This window comes from Syngnathus acus, chromosome 15 (genome assembly GCF_901709675.1).
Source record: "Syngnathus acus chromosome 15, fSynAcu1.2, whole genome shotgun sequence".
Taxonomy (NCBI): Eukaryota; Metazoa; Chordata; class Actinopteri; order Syngnathiformes; family Syngnathidae; genus Syngnathus; species Syngnathus acus.
Window position 1 is genome coordinate 10,904,701 of NC_051100.1, and position 17,581 is coordinate 10,922,281.

Genomic DNA, 17,581 nt, shown 5'->3' on the forward strand with positions numbered 1-17,581 from the left:
TATAATTACAGAAGCAAAAAAAACCATTATTATTTTGAAGTATAAGAAACGATTTAGGTCACGTTGATGTCATTGTAGGAACATTTTCTTTTTGACTTGGCGAGTCGAGGAGATTTAGCAGTAGGACGCACGACAATGAGGAATGGAAATGGCGTGTAGAGGCGTAAATAAAAGTAGCAACATTAATTAAACATATTAAAAAACGTCTTGAAAATAATTCAAGGTAGGATTAATAGCTTATTATATATGTGTTGAAATTTGCACATTGCACTTGTGAATTACTTCAAATCTTTTCCCCACAGGGATTCAATTACACTGCAGCAAGCAATGGATTTCCTCCAGAGGAGAGTTGTCCAGGAGGATGCAGTCCAGTACAAACTCTTTCTGACGCAGCCGGTACAACACACCGATGAACATCTCTCGCGTCTTGTGGAAGAGATCCTTGCAAAAATAGCGCCTCTGTCCATGCAGTATATTTGGCAGAATCAGTCATTTAACCTAAAGTATTATCCCGAGAAAGGTAGGAGTGCTATCCAGCCTTGGCTTGTCGTCCACACTGCTTGATATATTTGACTGTTTAGGGGGTGCTCCGGCTCATATCGGTGGCAGCACCCAGTTTGGTGACAACGTGGAGGACGAGTGGTTCATTGTTTACCTTCTGAAGCAAATTACAGAGGCTTTTTCGGAGCTTGCTGCAAGGTGGGAAAATCCATATTTTACTTGGCGTTTTAATTTTATTTATTTGTTTATATATTTGTATGTCTTTGGACAGAGTTGAGGACAACGATGGTGAATTTCTTCTAATCGAAGTAGCAGATCATCTCCCGAAATGGTTGGATCCGGACTCGAGTGAGAACAGGGTGAGTGTTTGGGATGAGGTGTATTCAAGTACAACTGTTGGAAATCTCATGATCAGACTCATAAAAATGCTCTGATACGACGGCGCTCGAAAGCAGCCTGACATAACAGTTCCAATTGTTTTACTTTTGCCAGGTGTTCATCTACCGAGGCGCGTTGCATCTCCTTCCCCGCCCTTCGCGTTCCAATCCGACAGGGATCCCGAAGGATGTGGTACCGAGTGTTCAGCAGGCTCTGGCGCTACTCTCCTCGCAGCCAGAAGCATGCCGGGCAAGCCCCAAGATTACTTGGGCGCTGGATAAGCGGCTGGACGGGTGAGAGGCTACAACCGTTTAGTCTGTCCTAAATCAACCAGTAATTGCCTAGGAGAAATTTCTTCAAGTGACATGACTTGAGTTTTGTCTTGATTTGGGTGCGCACATTGCCTTTTGTCACATACAAGAGCAGCAGATTGTGTCCTTCACAGAGGACACAGCAAAATGAGACGCAGCTGGCTGTGTTGTTCGGAGATCATTTAGATAATGAATAAAGCCGTTAGAGCACTCTCGGAGAAGGATTAGCTCTTTAGCTGGGGCGTGCACATACAATTATCGAGCCTAAATTGAGCTGACAAAGGCCTAATTATCGGATGTCTGTGAAAGATTATCCTGAGCGATTGTCCTTTGGTGTGTGAGGAGGGGTTTTAGTTGCTCCCCTGACCTGCCTGGAAAATGGTTAGGGCAGGCAATCCCAGTTGTTATATCTCAAAATCACTTTTATTCACGTTTAGATATCCGGAGAAGATTGGAGCCAGCCAGCACCGCGCCCACTGTTTCATACCGGCGGGGGTGGCTGTGGTTTTGGCCCAGAGGCCCGACCTGGTGGCCCCCGCCGTGTCCGCCTTTTACCTGCGGGACCCCGTCGACCTCCAAGCATGCCGATATTTCAAGCACTTCCCCCCTGACACGCGGGTCTTAACCTCGGTATGTAAAATAGCGTCCGGGACTTAGCAACGCTACCGCCCGGTCGTTCACTTTGAGATGCCGCGTGCTCTTTCAGGTGACGTTCACTCGCTGCCTGTACGCTCAGCTGCAGCAGCAACAGTTTGTGCCGGACAGGAGGGGCGGCTTCGCCATGCCCGCACGCTCCGACTCCCTGTACAAAGCGCACGAGCTGGGCATGAAGCTGGTGAAACAATATTGTGGATATTGGCTCATTAGTATCACTGGAGACAAATAGTGACCACTGTGTACGTGTGTCCCAGGCTCATGGTTTCGAGATCCTGTGCTCCAAGTGCAGGCTGCCGTCGTCGGAGGAAGACTCGTCGGTCAGTTGTAACCCTGAGTGGAAAGGGTTCCTGCAAAGTCTGAAGCGCAACGGTTACTTCCGGGTTAGTCTGGCTCGTCCAATGGCAACATGAATGCACGTGGGACCTGTGAAAATAATTAAAATGTCCTCTTTGAACGCAGGACGAGCTGGAGGGTTCGGCACGTTTCAGACAGCTGATGACATCGGCGGAAAATTTCTTTAAACAGTCGGTCGCCTCAAAATCCGGGTGAGCAAAACATTTCCTATGTGTTAGTTACCTAATCTGTAATGTCTGATCTCGAACTGGCACGTCTTGCAGTGACATGTCTCCAGGGGAAGAGGTTCTTCAACTGCTGAGCTCCTGTGGTCCCATCGACGTAGAGGAGTTGAGGAAACAAGAGGCGCAGCTTCCCCAAGAGGACAGTGAGTGCAATCTCCAAGCTATCGTTTTTGTGTTTTGTTTTTGAACCAGGTGTCTGAATAACACATTCAACTTAAGATCAGATGTTAACAGTATGTTTCTTCGTGGCCATCTTCAGGTGACAATTGGTTGAGCGTCACCGCCCAGGATCTGGAGAGCATGCTTGAGGAAAGGGCCGGGTCCAGACCGGACCTCGTATCTGCCAAACGTCCTCAGCCCGTCAAGCATGAAGAAGACGCCAAGAGTACAGCGACGGAGGACAGCAACGAAGAAGTGGAAGCCGGTTACAGTCTGGTGGGGGTCAGCCAGAAGATGACGCAGTTCCTCAATGCCAAGTCATCGTACTTGGGGGCCGAGATGCCGTGGTGAGACCCGTCCTGATGCAGTGATTCTGAAGCGCTGTGATAATGGGCTCCCTCTAGTGGCGCACAAGGGAATCGCTGCCGAAGTACAGTTCAGTTGTATTTATGAAGCGACGTGTTTGTAGGTGGTACTTGAAGTAAACAGTTTGGGATCCACTGAGATCATGTCCTAAATATTCCCTTATGTCTTTTATCACAGGAACTGTTCAAGCAACAATCCTTTCGCCTTCGACATGCCAACCCTCATCAAAGAAATGGAACAAATATTAGGTACGTCGTTTGTTTTGAAACGTCCTGCTCACTTGACTTGAATCTGTCTTCTTTTTTCTTTAGACGTAAGTGATGAGGAAACGTTAGATTCCGACGATCTTGACGAAGACGAAGAGGATGAAGACATAGAAGAGGGACCTGCCGGTCCTGCAGAGATGAATGGGATCGAGGCTTTGGACACGCTTAAAGGATACATGGACCAGATGGACCAAGAGCTGATGAACACTCACATCGGGCAGAGCTTTAATCAGACGGTAAGAACATGGATGGACAGGTAGTTGCTGCATATTCAGAAGTTCATCCCTTCTTAGTCTACAGATGTGAAAATGGCGAAAAGTAGAAAATAGGAAGTTGCATGAGTAACTGAAAAAAAAAACAGATGAAACCTTCTCGTCCTCTATGCAGGCGGCTCCATCCGCCCCACCTCCTGCCGCAGAGGGCCTCTCACGCCCAACCGCAGCGGCGGAGGATGAGGAGATCCAGCCTCTCGACTTGGACCTCAACCTGCTTACCAACCTTATGGAGTCACTCAGCTCCCAGGAAGGGCTGGCCGGACCCGCCTCCAACCTGCTGCAGAGTCTGGGGGTACACCTACCCCCAAACTCGGACCGCCCGTAGCAGGCGCCGAGTCCTAATGAAGGAGGAAGCTGTCGTAACTCAAAGTGAAATCATGAATCAAGATTTTCGACCTTTCCAACTGTATCTGCTTCCATGATGAATACACCACTCTGAGGCTGACTTTTGAATGAAATAATGTGTAGAAATATCACTGTAGATATTATTTACATTTGATATGCTGAAACCCAATAAATATTTTTGCAATCAAAGTGCGTCGTGTCTTTCATTGAAAAATGTTGGCCGCAGTTTTGGCCCTCAGTGACATCACCGTTTTTCCATTCCCTGATCCGTTAATCAGAGCTGTACACAGTATATTTAATGATGTATTTTATATTTCAATGCTTTTGTCATTCATTCAATAAATATCAACATACAGTAGGAATAAAACCTCAGTGACTGAGGTAAATGAATAATAAATAACCTTGAGGAAATGCCAGTCTGTCTAAAACCACAGCAGCTGTACAAAGGGCTGCAGCAGTTCCCCAGCCAAGTGTAACAGCGCCGCAGCCAGCGGTGATACGCACAGCGCCGACATAACCACGACGAAATTGAGGAGCGTGCCCAACAGAAGAATGGCCAGCAGGTAAGCGTGGAAGAGCAGGCTGTGCCAGCTGGCCCGACTCAGCACCAACAGGGGGCCGTCCGGGTGCAGCGTCCACAGGAGGCCCAGCAGCCAGCACTGGTTGACCAGCAATGCGTAGTAGATGTCCAAAGCCGAGAACCGGCGGTCGGCCTCGGACACTTTAGACAGCCAAGTCAGGGAGAGGCTGAGGAGCATGACGGCCAAAGGCGCATACATGTACTCAAGGGGCTCCACTACTGATAGACCATGCCTGGCTGTGAGAGGGAACCAAAAACATATTTTAACCCAAAGTAACTAAGAACATTTAAATGTAAGTTGAGTTACCTGTGCAGACCAGAGACGACCCAGTCAGGATGGAGACAAGGACAAAGGTGTGGCCAGAGGGCGGCGCTGTTACCTTCAGCGCAAAGCTCAGGCCCATCGTGATGAGAGGCAGCGGCCGTAGGGCGAGCGAAAATAGGCCCGAGTCGGAGCTGTTAGCCTCGGCCCATATGGCCAGCGCGGCGTGGACGCTGCTACAGATGGACGGAACCAAGAGACGCTCTGCAAGTGGACGACTGAACCGCCTCAGTGGCGCCACTCCCAGGAGGTGGAGAAGATTGAAGAAGAACACTGATGACAGAACCTGGAAAACAAAGTTTGCAGTTGTGTAGAACGACACAGGACCACACAGAAACTTCTGGCAATGTTTCGGTTCCTCCTTTAGCTTAATTAAAGGAGCACAATTGATATTCACAGATGGCGGATTTAATGGAGCACTGAGGCAAACATAAATGGAACCCGGCAGATGGCGTGTCGAATAATGACGTTTGAACTTTAACAATCTCAGCGGGAGTGTGATGCGAATTACAAGGTCGTTGAGGCTCTCAACCGAAATGTGATTTACAACATTTTGCAGATTGCAAGCATTGCAAAGGCTTATGTATTCTTTTAGGCCAAATGAACATGACCAATCAAATGTCATTCCTTCATGGAAATTAGCGTACATCTTTCATTACCATGGCAACTAAAGGCGGATCTAGGCAAGCGACGACGGATAAACATGCAACGTGGCACGCCACAATTTGTATTCACATTTGTTAACAGTTCAACCTTGAGTGCGCTATTTGTGCTACTCCATGCTGCACATTTTGTTTGCCCCACATACCTTCCACGGTTAATTCTCACCCTCCGCTCAAGGTTTGTTTCACTGATTGTCCCTCACAAGCCTCACTCATTTGCCTCCACCTTTGCTCGGCCTTTCACTTGCATGCAAATACTTTGAAGCATTCCGTTAAACACGCACCCAACCTTGCCCTTTGGCGGTACAGCAAACACACACACACCCATTCATCAGTATAAATTTAAATTTATACTGATGAATGAGTGTGTTTGTTTGCTATTAATTAATAGTTAATACCAACCTGGCCAAAGCAGAGCGCCACCGCGTACGGGTAGTGGTACTGCGGGAGAAAGATGCCGGCCACAAACGAGCGGAGCCCGACGGCCAAGCCGTACGAGAAGATGACCGCTGCACAGAGAAAGGGCAGCAGGGCCTTCGGGGCCTGGTTGGAGGAGAAGGTCGTCAGAGTGAAGGAACACCATCTCCAACTCCTCCACCTTCCACAACACACATTAACAAATGGAGTAGTTCATTAACTAAAGCGTTTTTGTTGTTTTTATGATTCACAAAAGAACACTTCACTATTAATAAGTACTTTTTATTGGTTAGAAAAGTTACATAAATGGTTTGGTCATACGGTATAAAACACAGGTGTCAAACTCAAGGCCCGGGGGCCAGATACGGCCCGCCACATCATTTTATGTGGCCCACAAAGACAAATTGTACAGCGAATTCGTGTGTCATTACTAGAATTGCAAATTGTCTTCACTTTTAATAACATCTTTTTTTTAATATTTGACCAGTTTTTACTCATCTGATTTGAAAAGGAGTTATTTGTCAGTTTGTTTTGTAGCTTTTACTGTATATAATATGTGCTCATACATTTATTTGGGTTGACAGTCATAATGGCCCTCCGAAAGAAGCTATGACTACAATGCGGCCCGCCAAAAAAATGAGTTTGACACCCCTGGTATAGAAGGTTAGTCAATTTTGGGACATCTGTCAGATCATTAAAATGAGGATTACATTTTTTTTCAGTGGAACTTGATGATTTCGCCACTGTTGTATTTATCAAGGTAACCTTTAAGAGTTTGCTATAGTTCAGCCAGATGATAAATACATGAAAACAAAAAGAACATGAAGATACAGAGTTACCTTTTAGACAAGAGGCACGTTGGCATTCTGCGCAAGGTCATTGACCGGGAATGCGCTGGGGTCTTATCTAGAGTCAGATTGGCAAAAGAGAAAATCACACAACACTCCGAACAAATGCAGAGATTTGTTCAGCTTAGCCATTCTGTATTTCCAGTTCACCGTCTGGCATGTAAAGCAGACATTGTTTAACCGTCTGATTTATTCCATTCAGAAATGGGTAGTGTAAAACCAAACGGAGTGATCGATTAAGGCAAAGGTAGTTTACTCACCAAGTCACATTTCACTTGCAGACTGTGATCGTCAAAATTACAAATAAGAAATGTTGCGGTGAAGCGTTTTCACTGCAGAGAACGAGGCGACCTTCTGGCATGCTCTGCTGCCTCTTTCTCCTCGCCGGTCATGCACTTGAATTGTCCAGATGGACTTTGGTCCAGCTTTGTTTGTCCCCCTCATTACATAAACAATTGTGAATAGCCATTCATGAAGTGTCCCTTTGGCGGATGGAACAGATAAAAGTGACGCCATTCGTGGATTGTCTACTTCTACTATGTGTTGAATGACACATTTTTAAAGATAAGGCCAAGTGAAAGCTGCTCCTGTAGCGCTCACTGTTATAGATTTTTTCCGCTCTGACTTCACTGATGCAGGAGAGTAAAACAAATGGTTTTGTTTCTCTCGGCTTTTCGACATCTGTTTGTGACATTCACATCCACCTCCACTATTGTCCCTGCGCCCGCTTAAGCCAAAATGGTCAAGTAAATACACTCTCGTGCAGGGTGGGAGTCATATTTGTCACACAGTGCAAATCTTTTTTTCTCTGGAAATACGATAATGATTGCAAACCTATAAACCATGCACACCTTGTACTCCGAACTATTGACATAGCTGAGTCTGAGCCTCTCCCGGTCGAGAAACACCCAGGAGTACCCCCCAGGCAATCGCAGGGCACACACTAGAAACAGTTGGGTCAAAAATGTCATGTTCCCAGTTATGTTGGTTCTGCTCCCAGTGTTGCATCTATAGTTCCTGGGGACATTTATTTAGTTTTGAATCACTCCAAGTCGGCGGCATTAGCTAGCATGTCCGCCTCATAGTTCAGGGGTTACGGGTTCGATTCCACCGCCGGCCCTCCCTGTGTGGAGTTTGCATGTTCTCCCCGTGTCTGCGTGGGTTTCCCCTGGGAACTCCGGTTTCTTCCCACATCCCAAAAACATGCTGATTGAGCACTCCAAATTGGGTGTGAGTGCGTGTGCGACTGGTTGTTTGTCTCTGTGTGCCCTGCGATTAGCTGGCAACCAGTTCAGGGTGTCCCCCGCCGACTGCCAGATGACTGCTGGGATAGGCTCCAGCACGCCAGAAAATGGATTGATGGATCACTCCCTTTGTGCATTTGGTAGCTGGGTCTGCAGTGTGGATTTACCTGCCTTCATCCATCTTAATTAACTCCTTACCGATTCCTTCCTTCCCCGATTATTTTGTGAGAGGGGCGGGGCACATCTTGGACTGGTCAGACAAAGAACCACTCACACATTATGCTCATAATCTTTAATGAACCAAACATATCGTTTGAGCCGTGGGAGAAAAGACACGCACACTGGAGCACCTGAGCTGAGATTCAAACCCAGAACCTCTTGACCACAAATCCACTATGCCGCCGGAGTTAAGAGACTTCTGCAAGTAACCAAATTACTTCCTGAATTACTGCCAGATGCTGCTTGTTACGATTTATTGCATCCAAAATACACGTTGAAATTATCCTCACAGTTGACTGTGCGCACACACTCACGCTAAGCACGTAACTCCACCCAGTTGCGCGGAGGAAGGAATTCCCTCCCACCAGACACGTTTTGGGTTTGCGGGGATTTTTCTGGAATGTGGGATAACTCGGAAGTCTCCATTTCCAAACGGTGTCCAGAAAAAAATAATGATTTCCAAAATATCCATTAACACAATTTTTTTTTTGGTGGCCCAGTCAAGTTATAAACATGTGCACGGTTCGATTACTCTGTGATTTTAAAAACCCAAAGTAGTGCTGTCCCAGCATGCATGATGACACCTCCCCTGAAGATTCGAAACGACGGCCCCCTCTCAAGAGCTGAGGAGGCTGGGAAGCATGTGAGAGTCTGCACGTAGCCCTTTTAGGTCTTGGCTTGTCCACCCCAAAAAGCAGACGTCCAACAGTGCGTCGGGACATCTCGTCAAATAGGGCCACCGACACCACTCTCGAATTTCTGCGTCTACCTTCGCTCGCTTGACTGCACCACCGAGCCTACTGAACACTCGGACACTTTTCTACAACCACGATGCATTTTATCAGGTAAACGTTGTCATTAATGATACTTTGACGACTGTCACAATAGTTTGTTTACTAATGCCAATTACGCACTTTCACAGTGCAGCTCTGCGTGCCTTTAAGCTAGGCTACGCTATAGCTAGCTGATAACTTTGTTCATCGTAATTAGTTTAATTTTGATTTGGAGTAATTATACCTAATTAAACGTAAGAATAGAAACGTGTCGGTGCATAATGTGGTAACCTAGACAACGTGGACTGCGACGGCCACTGAATTTCATTTGCTAGCTTGTGCTGCGTGGTTTTAAACACAATTCAGCCACTAGCATTTCAATCTGTCTGTACAAACGTCTCAAAACGTTATTCAAGGTTACGTAGCCGAGTCATTTTGATCTTGGTCTCAAGTGTCATCTCTGAGCTTGAACGCTAGCTCACCTGATGCTAAAAGCTAACAGTCGTCTTATTACGGTTTCCTCGCAAGGAAAGCAAAATTGGTTTGTAAACCAAAGATGTTGGGTTAATTTAAAAGCCACTCGTTTTATGCTTATTTGTTGAAGTGCAACACTTGTAATGGGTAATGTTTATCCGGCAAGGCTCCCAATCTCTGCGGCGGGGAGGGGCGAAGACGTGGCAGTCCTCTTCCATTCACTCTCAATGAGAAGTTCACCCAAGGGGAAGCAGCACGCTTTTTTGTTGAAGCAAAATAGTATATTATTGGTTTAAAGTTGTTAAACATGATTTTTAAAATGTGTTATGACACTAGGATTCTACTTTACCAATTTCTTACTTTTGCTTGTTTTCATTTAATGGTGTAGCAAAAACAGGGAAAATGACAAACTAAGTACAAATGAATATAAAATAAAATATGTTTTATCCATCAAGTACAACATTTTGCGATCCAGGACTCGTGTTTCATTGCCTTGTGTCCCAAAGCTTCTCTCTGCAAAGTCTGATTTGCAGTGGCAGTTGTTAAAATGATTTTACAAGCATTCTTCCAAATGAAAACATTGTAAAACTATCGTGATGTGTTGGTAACAGAGGTTCACCCTTTTCACCTCTGTTACCAACACATGACGATAGTTACTTCCTATGTTTCCTACAAGGTAAAAAAAGAATCCAGCTCTGTTTTTATTTTGCACTGCTGCTGACCTAAATCGAAAAGCCACATGAAGTCTTATTTTCTCTGGCAGCTTGTCCATGTGGCAGAACCTGTCTGAACCTGCGACTGTCATGCTTCTCGAATAACCTTTTGAATATTCTGAGTGTTTTCTTACGGCGTTTCAAAGTTTGTATTTTTAAATTATGTGCTGTTAACTGCAGGTTGACTTTGTCACACACAGTGGCACAGTGTGACTGGTTGAGATCATTTCCACACCGTTGCTTGTGCTTATTTTGTGGAGGGTCACATGTAGGCAGTCAGCTGCCATTGGCCCAAGTGGTCAACTGCGGGAACTCTCAGGCCCGACAGTTCGGGAGTCAGTCAGCCATTAGGAAATTTGGCTGTCACCACACATGCCGGGCCTTTGGTTCCTCCAAAACCTAAGCACCCTCCCCCTTTTTGTTTTTGGTTCAGTTAGTTGTTATTGTATAACTATCCCACAATAATAGTTTTTATTCAGCTGGCTTTTTTTCCTTGGTTCCACTCCACATTGCAGCTCAGTGAGAGCAAAAATAATGGTGCCCAACGTGTTTCTTCACATCAAGGCCCAGGCTTCGGGATGTCACGGTGCACATTTTGCATGGAAATTCATTTGGAATTTGAAAAATGAGCATGTCACAACCTGCCCCGGAGAGGAACTATGATCCAACATCCTATCACACGCCTTCCTGCCAGGTCCAATGACCAATGCGTTTATGATTTGATTGATGATTTTTTTTTTTTTTTTGGAGACTACAGAAGATGTATTGAGCGTTACAGTAGAACCTCAAAAACAGTAGAAAAGATAATACCTTATCCTCAATGGTTCTTTTTGTTAATGTTTTTTTTTTTCTATCCATCTCTCCACAGGAAGCTGCTGCCATGTTGGTGTTTCCTGTTGCTGAGCTGTCGGCCGTCGCTGTCAGTCCAGGACTTTTATACCTCCATAGGTAAAAGGTCTAATTTTTCTGACATGAGATGCCATGCGTGGCCATGTGTGTTAATATTGTGTGTGTTGCTCAGGCCAAATGACAGATCTGTTGTTCACCGAGAAAGACCTGGTCACATCCCTCAAGGACTATATCCAAGCTGAGGAGAACAAGTTGGAGCGGGTCAAAAAGTAAGCGTGTCACTGACGTCGCCGCAACGCCTCGCGAGTGTAAAGCTAACGTGCGTTTTTTGGCAGGTGGGCCGATAAACTGGAATCATTGACGGCGGAAGCCATGCAAGACCCCGAGGGCTTCCTGGGCCACCCGGTCAATGCCTTCAAGCTGATGAAGCGGCTCAACACAGAGTGGAACGACCTGGAGAGCCTCGTCCTCAGCGACACCACCGACGGTTTGGGAATAATAACGCGGCTTAGTCTTTGCTGGCTTTCGTGTGCTCACATCATTTCCTGTTTTCCGTGTCAGGTTTTATTTCCAACTTGACCATCCAGAGGCGGTACTTCCCGACGGATGACGACCAGACTGGCGCGGCCAAAGCTCTCCTCCGATTACAAGACACCTACAAACTGGATGCCAACACCATCTCCACAGGAAACCTCCCTGGTCAGCACTTGCATGAATGAAATCTGACTTAAATGTTGCCAAACTACAAACGTAATGGAGATAAAAAAAAAATAATGACCATTCATAATTGTTTTAATTACGTCCTGGCTGATATTAGACCTTTTAAAAAAATAAACAGGCCAATTTTTACGGATTTTTCTTTCTTTTGCAATGGTAAACAAATACTCAAGGACAATTAATAAGTTGTTTTATCTATTTATTAAGTATTTTCTGGATTATTTTTGATTAATGTGATTTCAGTCTGCCAAATATTAAAACTGACCTCAGTCTAATTGTTTATAGAGTTCATAAAATGGCAGCAAAACACTTTTAATCGACTTACTTCAGCATAGCTCCCACAAAATGGCAAAAAAATAATTGGAATATTGTTTGTGTCTGTTTGTGTTCTTGTGCAATCATGTCAATATCCCCGTGCGCACATCAGGAGCGAAGCACAAGACTCTCATGACAGCCGAGGACTGTTTCGAGCTGGGAAAGATCGCCTACTCGGACGTGGACTACTACCACACGGAGCTATGGATGGCGCAGGCCCTGAAACAGATCAACGACGGCGAGGAGTCCACCGTGGAGATGGTCACTGTGCTGGACTACCTCAGCTACGCTATCTACCAGCAAGGGGAGTTGGAGCGCGCCCTGATGTACACCAAGAAGCTCCTTGAACTCGGTTAGTCCCTGAACCAGAATGTCAGCTGAACAAAACCGATGCGGTGATATTTTAAAAATTGTTCTTCAGTTGACTTTATAGAATGTAATTACAGCACAGTTTAAGATGTCTTCGTTTGACAGCAGTTGCATTCGCCCCCTCCCAAACATTCAGATCCAGAACATCAGCGGGCCAAAGGCAACGTGAAGTACTTTGAGTTCCAGCTGGAGAAGCAGAGAAAGGCGAAAGCAGAGGAAAGTGCCATTAAGAAGGAGCCTGAGAAGAAAGAGGTGCCAGTCAAGAAGGAGAAGAAGCAGAAGAAGGACAGGAATTCCTTCACTCTAATGCCGGAGAGGAAGAAGTACGAAATGCTGTGTCGCGGGGAGGGCATCAAAATGGTGAGAAGGACTTTTAGATTACAAAAATATGCTCATGCTCGAAGGACATTTTGGTTTTGAACTTGTTTTTCTTCACTCCAAAGACTTCCCGTAGGGAAAGCCGGCTGTTCTGCCGTTACCATGACAACAATCGCAACCCCTTCTACGTGCTGGGACCGGTCAAGCAGCAAGATGAGTGGGATAGACCGTACATTGTCCGCTTCCTCAACATCCTCTCTGACATGGAAATCAGCAAGGTCAAAGAGCTGGCCAAGCCGAGGGTAAGTCGTCTCAAAAGTCGGCTTGTTTTATTGTTATTGTTGCAAAAGGCAACTAATGCATTTTACTGAGTCACTTAGTTGTGAAACTCTTCTTTGTGTTTTCTTGTATGTGTTATACCGCCACTTAGTGGCTAAAGTGTGCACTTCAGCAGGAGCCTAATATGGGGCTGGAATGAAACACAGTAACCCCCACCCCCCCCCCCCCCCCCCCCGCCCCCCCACCCCTCCATCGTGGGTTCCATGTTCGCGATTCCGCTATTGTGCTGATTTGACATACAATTTCGGACTAGCGCTCGTTTATATTTGGCGTAATTCCATTGTCAAGCACTAGATGGTTACGTTTGAAATAAATTTAAAAAAGAACACATATTTTAGCCCAGCCCAGCCCCAAGGCCAACGCAAAATAGCTGCTCTTGTGGTCATGGCTTTGAGGAGAATAGCGTGTAGACACACACACACACATGGCCATGTGTGTGTGGTAAAACCTCTGCCTGGCTTCACAGCTGCGCAGAGCCACCATCTCCAACCCCACCACGGGAGTGCTGGAGACGGCGCCGTACAGGATCAGTAAAAGGTAAGTTTCATCCAGGGTTCGCCACAACAGAGGAGGAAAGCGCAGATGGAGGAAGTGGCATTGCTCCTCTTCCCTTCTTCTCTTTTTTTTTCTCCTGCTATAGTTGATATTAACATACCGTAATTGTCTGACTATAAGTCGCGGTTTTTTTTCATAGTTTGGGTGGGGGGGCGACTTATACTCGGGAGCGATTTATATACATATATATGTTTTTTTTTCACTTTTTTGGGCATTTTATGGCTGGTGCGATTTATACTCCGGTGCGACTTATAGTCCGAAAATTACGGTAGTTGCTTTGTCATGAGCCCGGAGTTGTTTCAGAGGCAAAATGGTGTGAAAAGTCATGCCTCATGAAACAAATTCTCTGGGCTATTTTGAAGCAGTAATGTTGACATTTAGTGACTCTCTCTGCTCTTCTCTTTCTCTCCCTCCTTCCTCCTCCTCCTCTCTTACTGCTTCTCTTTCCGTCCACCCTCTGCATCCACCTCGCGGCGGGGAACCCACTTAGTTAAGGCGAGCCACGGTGCATGACCCCCAAACTGGGAAGCTTACTACAGCCCTATACAGAGTCTCCAAGAGGTAAGGGGGAACAGGTCGAAGCAACTCCTCGCAGCTTGGCTCAAAATGAAAAAATGTCAATGGTGCTCGTTTGAGACTATTGCATTGTCACAACTCTCGTCTCAGGCTGGAATTGGCTCGGCCAACACTTTTTACGAGAATGCTCAAGGTCGAGCGCAGAATGAATATTTCTTCTGTCATGAATCTCTACTCTGCTGCATTCTTTCATGAGCTGATTACAGCTGCTGTAGTCCTCCTACGCATTCTCAGCCTCCATATCAGCAAGTCAAGCCAGACAATTCAAAGGCAAGATCAAATACATGGCTAGCTTTATACTAGCTTGCTAGCTAGCTCTATAGTTAGCGAAAGCATAGACCATTAACATGGTATTGATGCGCTGCAATTATAGTGGTGTCCATTAAAAGCAACTGTAAATAATGTGAAGTGATTTGGAGGACAGTGCCAATTAAACAGTTACTTTTCATATTTTCATTATTTATATATTACTGGCATATTTTTCTTAACTTTACCACTCCACAGTTTTTGTATTGACTTCACAATTTCTTTTTACTGGTTTTCCCCACATTAAAAACCTCTTAGTTGTTGACTTAAGGCAGGAAATTTGTGCACGTTATTGGCAAGCGCATAGTTTGTCTAATTATGTTTGACAGAATGTTCAAGGAATGTGGAGCGGAATGTGAATTTGACCTTCTGGTGAACTCACTGTGCAAGACACATGAGGGAACGTCTTGCTTGGCTAAAGAGTCACAGAGTCATGAAGGAAATGCAAATGACGTGCTACCTTCTTACAACACACAAATTGTGCCTGGTGTGAAATTATTTCAGAAATATTTTGAATAATGTTCATCTAGTGTCAACCCTAAACTAGTCTGCGCAGTTATTAAAATCACTCTCAACCCTGAAACCTGAGCTGATTGGAGATTCTGAATCTTGGGCCTTTTTTCTTTTTTTTCTTTTTTTTTCTTTTCCCCAACTCTCACTTTATCCCCTGTGCACCTGTTTTTTTTTTTAAATTACTTTCTGTTTCCTTCAGCATGCAACCTCTCTCTGCTCGCTCGTTCATCGAGACTGTTTACCGCCGCCCGCAATCGCTGCCGATGCTTCTTTCTCACCCGGCCTCGCTCTGTTCCAGCGCTTGGCTCACAGGCGATGAAGATCCCATCATCGAAAAGATTAACCAGAGGATCGAGGATCTCACCGGTTTGGAAATGGACACAGCAGAAGAGCTGCAGGTGGCAAATTACGGCGTCGGCGGTCAGTACGAGCCACACTTTGACTTCGGAAGGGTATGTCCACACACACATCGGGATGGTTTCAAGGCCAGAACTCAGAACCTGACTTTGATTGTGTCGTCTCAGAAAGACGAGCCGGACGCCTTCAAAGAGCTGGGAACGGGCAACCGCATAGCAACGTGGCTCTTCTACGTGAGTCTTGACATTCATACCCGCCCCATGCATCATTATTTTGATGAACAACCGAGGAGTGAGGGGAAAAAAAAAATTGAAGTGCTGAAGTTGTTTTCCCTTCTTGTTGTAGATGAGCGACGTGGCAGCAGGGGGCGCCACAGTATTCCCAGATGTCGGAGCATCGGTTCAGCCTCAAAAGGTTCCCATTGCCACATGACTGACTGCCAATATTGAATACTTGCACAAAACCACATGTGTGTTGTTATTGTTTAATTAAATAAAATAAATTGATTCAAGCGTGTGAGGCCAGCATGAGCTGGACTGCTGGCTTAAAAACTCTCAGGAGGTCAAAGCTCCAGTTAAATTCTAATGTGTTTCATGATTTTGTATTGATTTATGCTCAACAGTCCATCTGGGGGTGGGGGGAGGGGTGTTAAGGTCAAATTAGTTTTTTGATGATCTGTGTTTGTGGCTTATGTGTGTTGTCTTTTGTCGTTAGGGAACTGCTGTGTTCTGGTACAACCTCTTTCCCAGCGGGGAGGGGGACTACAGCACACGACATGCTGCTTGTCCCGTTTTGGTGGGCAACAAGTGGGGTGAGTTCCTCGAATGGAAAGAGCAGAAGCAAAGTGGATGAATACGAGTAACATTTGGTTTGTTCCTTCCTGCTCTTTAGTATCAAACAAATGGATTCACGAACGGGGCCAAGAGTGGCGGCGACCATGTGGGCTAAATGAGACTGATTGATTGGAACCGAAAACCCCCCCAGCAGTCCCGCTCCTCCTCCTCGTGCTGAACACACTCACACATCATGGATGCTTGGGTTCCAAATGGCTCATCTCTGCCAAGCTCAAACACTCCCTTTATATCCTCCAGCCGTCACACTCCAAGTCCCTCGAGATTGTCAGTGTAGATAGTTGCCCGGATCACCACACTGTGCCTTTTTCACTCTCGTGGTTTTCATTGCACTCTGTTTGACCTCGGGTTCTGTGGCTATGCTATCCTTCAGTCGCAGGAAACACTACCCCCTCCTTCACCCTCAGCACTCCCGGTTGACATTCTTCAGAAGCCGAACGCATTCACTCCCTCACGCACCTTCTCGCAAGTTTACACTATGTCATTGCACGACAATTTGCTAAGCGAGCGCCACCAACTCGCAGCACATTAGATGCAAGTTGGTCTTCAGATCGCAGGGACAGCATGAAATAAAGGTTGAATAGATTTCGTCATAGTTGCCGAAGACGTTTCAAGTAGTTTTGACAGCGTTTAGCATGTCTGCCTCACAGTATTCAAGGTTTGAAATTGCCCAAAGGTGTTTATGTGAAACTTTGGTTGTGTGTGTAAACAAAATGTATCAGAAATGTTTCAAGACTGGTGTTACGGAAGTTAGATTGCACACTCAAACTACGAGTTTTCTCCATGAAATCGGCCAGACAGCCAATCAGCATGTCTACAAAGAGATGCGTCCTTTGCCCGACAATACTCCGACCATCCGACCTACTCACCTGACCTTGCTTTTTCTTAGCAATCCATGTGATGCCTTGAGATACAATTGCCTTGACTTATGAGGTTTTCAAGATTTGAGTTGTCGCTTGGCTTTTTTCAAACTTTTTGGGGGTAGAAAATCTGTTCATTTGCAGATATCTGCTATTTACAGGCTGGCCTAGGTCCATGGTTCACTCCATATGTGAGACCAGTACTGGAACATTTCTAACACTAGTTTGATGGGTGTATAAATGGATAGTCTAGCAAATTAGCAGATCCACTTGAACACATACACATCTACATAAATCAGGACTTGGATGTTCAAGTCAAACACGCCCCCAGCAGTTTTGGTGCTTTTTTTTTTGGTGGGTTTTGTGAGGAAGAACACTTTTATTTATATGACCCAAGCCATTTTTGTGTTATTGTTTTGACAGTCCTCGTTTATGTTTCGTAAGATATTAAAAGCTGTTTTTATGAACTTTGAGCGAGTGTCCGTTTGTGTTTTTACGTGCGCGAGCTCACGAGAACGCGCGACCTCGACGGGATGGCTTGCATGGGTCACGTGACCACGCCCCTCCG

General features: G+C 45.7%; 3 protein-coding genes across 7 annotated transcripts; 2 read left to right on the forward strand and 1 right to left on the reverse strand.

Moving 5' to 3' along the window:
- Positions 1-95: 95 nt before the first annotated feature.
- On the forward strand, positions 96-4,026 carry ecd (ecdysoneless homolog (Drosophila)). Its single transcript, XM_037272652.1, has 14 exons — positions 96-223; positions 303-520; positions 582-699; positions 773-860; positions 994-1,172; positions 1,628-1,820; positions 1,897-2,025; positions 2,102-2,227; positions 2,307-2,392; positions 2,465-2,568; positions 2,685-2,931; positions 3,128-3,198; positions 3,262-3,452; positions 3,604-4,026. The coding sequence occupies exons 2-14, from the start codon at positions 328-330 to the stop codon at positions 3,814-3,816; spliced, it is 1,938 nt and encodes a 645-aa protein (XP_037128547.1). The 5' UTR covers positions 96-223; positions 303-327; the 3' UTR covers positions 3,817-4,026.
- An 84-nt stretch (positions 4,027-4,110) lies between these two features.
- si:ch211-248a14.8 lies at positions 4,111-7,071 on the reverse strand. 2 transcript variants are annotated; one of them, XM_037272666.1, is made up of 5 exons: positions 6,926-7,071; positions 6,657-6,723; positions 5,803-5,998; positions 4,724-5,024; positions 4,111-4,653 (listed from the first exon to the last, which is right to left on the reverse strand). In XM_037272666.1, exons 2-5 carry the CDS (start codon positions 6,695-6,697, stop codon positions 4,259-4,261), a joined length of 933 nt encoding a protein of 310 aa, XP_037128561.1. In that variant the 5' UTR covers positions 6,698-6,723; positions 6,926-7,071; the 3' UTR covers positions 4,111-4,258. The 2 variants fall into 2 exon arrangements, with proteins under 2 accessions (XP_037128561.1, XP_037128562.1); XM_037272667.1 differs by having other exon boundaries at positions 6,657-6,731; positions 6,921-7,071.
- On the forward strand, positions 6,534-17,486 carry p4ha1b (prolyl 4-hydroxylase, alpha polypeptide I b). 4 transcript variants are annotated; one of them, XM_037272660.1, is made up of 15 exons: positions 6,534-6,577; positions 10,957-11,036; positions 11,110-11,206; positions 11,273-11,424; positions 11,499-11,636; positions 12,082-12,321; positions 12,475-12,698; positions 12,782-12,958; positions 13,462-13,532; positions 14,046-14,111; positions 15,244-15,397; positions 15,470-15,535; positions 15,648-15,716; positions 16,017-16,113; positions 16,194-17,486. In XM_037272660.1, the coding sequence occupies exons 1-15, from the start codon at positions 6,549-6,551 to the stop codon at positions 16,262-16,264; spliced, it is 1,731 nt and encodes a 576-aa protein (XP_037128555.1). In that variant the 5' UTR covers positions 6,534-6,548; the 3' UTR covers positions 16,265-17,486. The 4 variants fall into 4 exon arrangements, with proteins under 4 accessions (XP_037128555.1, XP_037128552.1, XP_037128553.1 ...); XM_037272657.1 differs by lacking the exon at positions 14,046-14,111; XM_037272658.1 differs by lacking the exon at positions 13,462-13,532 and having other exon boundaries at positions 14,041-14,111.
- Positions 17,487-17,581: the final 95 nt, after the last annotated feature.

Bases quoted from the DNA above. Each gene is read 5' to 3' on its own strand.
- ecd (XM_037272652.1), top strand. From the start codon at position 328: ATGGATTTCCTCCAGAGGAGAGTTGTCCAGGAGGATGCAGTCCAGTAC. The intron at 2,393-2,464 runs GTGAGCAAAACA...CACGTCTTGCAG, and splicing joins TCGGTCGCCTCAAAATCCGG to TGACATGTCTCCAGGGGAAG. The intron at 2,569-2,684 runs GTGAGTGCAATC...GGCCATCTTCAG, and splicing joins GCAGCTTCCCCAAGAGGACA to GTGACAATTGGTTGAGCGTC.
- p4ha1b (XM_037272660.1), top strand. From the start codon at position 6,549: ATGATTTCGCCACTGTTGTATTTATCAAG. The intron at 14,112-15,243 runs GTAAGGGGGAAC...GCTCTGTTCCAG, and splicing joins CTATACAGAGTCTCCAAGAG to CGCTTGGCTCACAGGCGATG. The intron at 15,398-15,469 runs GTATGTCCACAC...GTGTCGTCTCAG, and splicing joins CACACTTTGACTTCGGAAGG to AAAGACGAGCCGGACGCCTT.
- si:ch211-248a14.8 (XM_037272666.1), bottom strand. From the start codon at position 6,697: ATGACCTTGCGCAGAATGCCAACGTGCCTCTTGTCTAAAAG. The intron at 5,999-6,656 runs GTAACTCTGTAT...GTGTTGTGGAAG, and splicing joins ACGTGCCTCTTGTCTAAAAG to GTGGAGGAGTTGGAGATGGT. The intron at 4,654-4,723 runs GTAACTCAACTT...TCCCTCTCACAG, and splicing joins GTCGTCTCTGGTCTGCACAG to CCAGGCATGGTCTATCAGTA.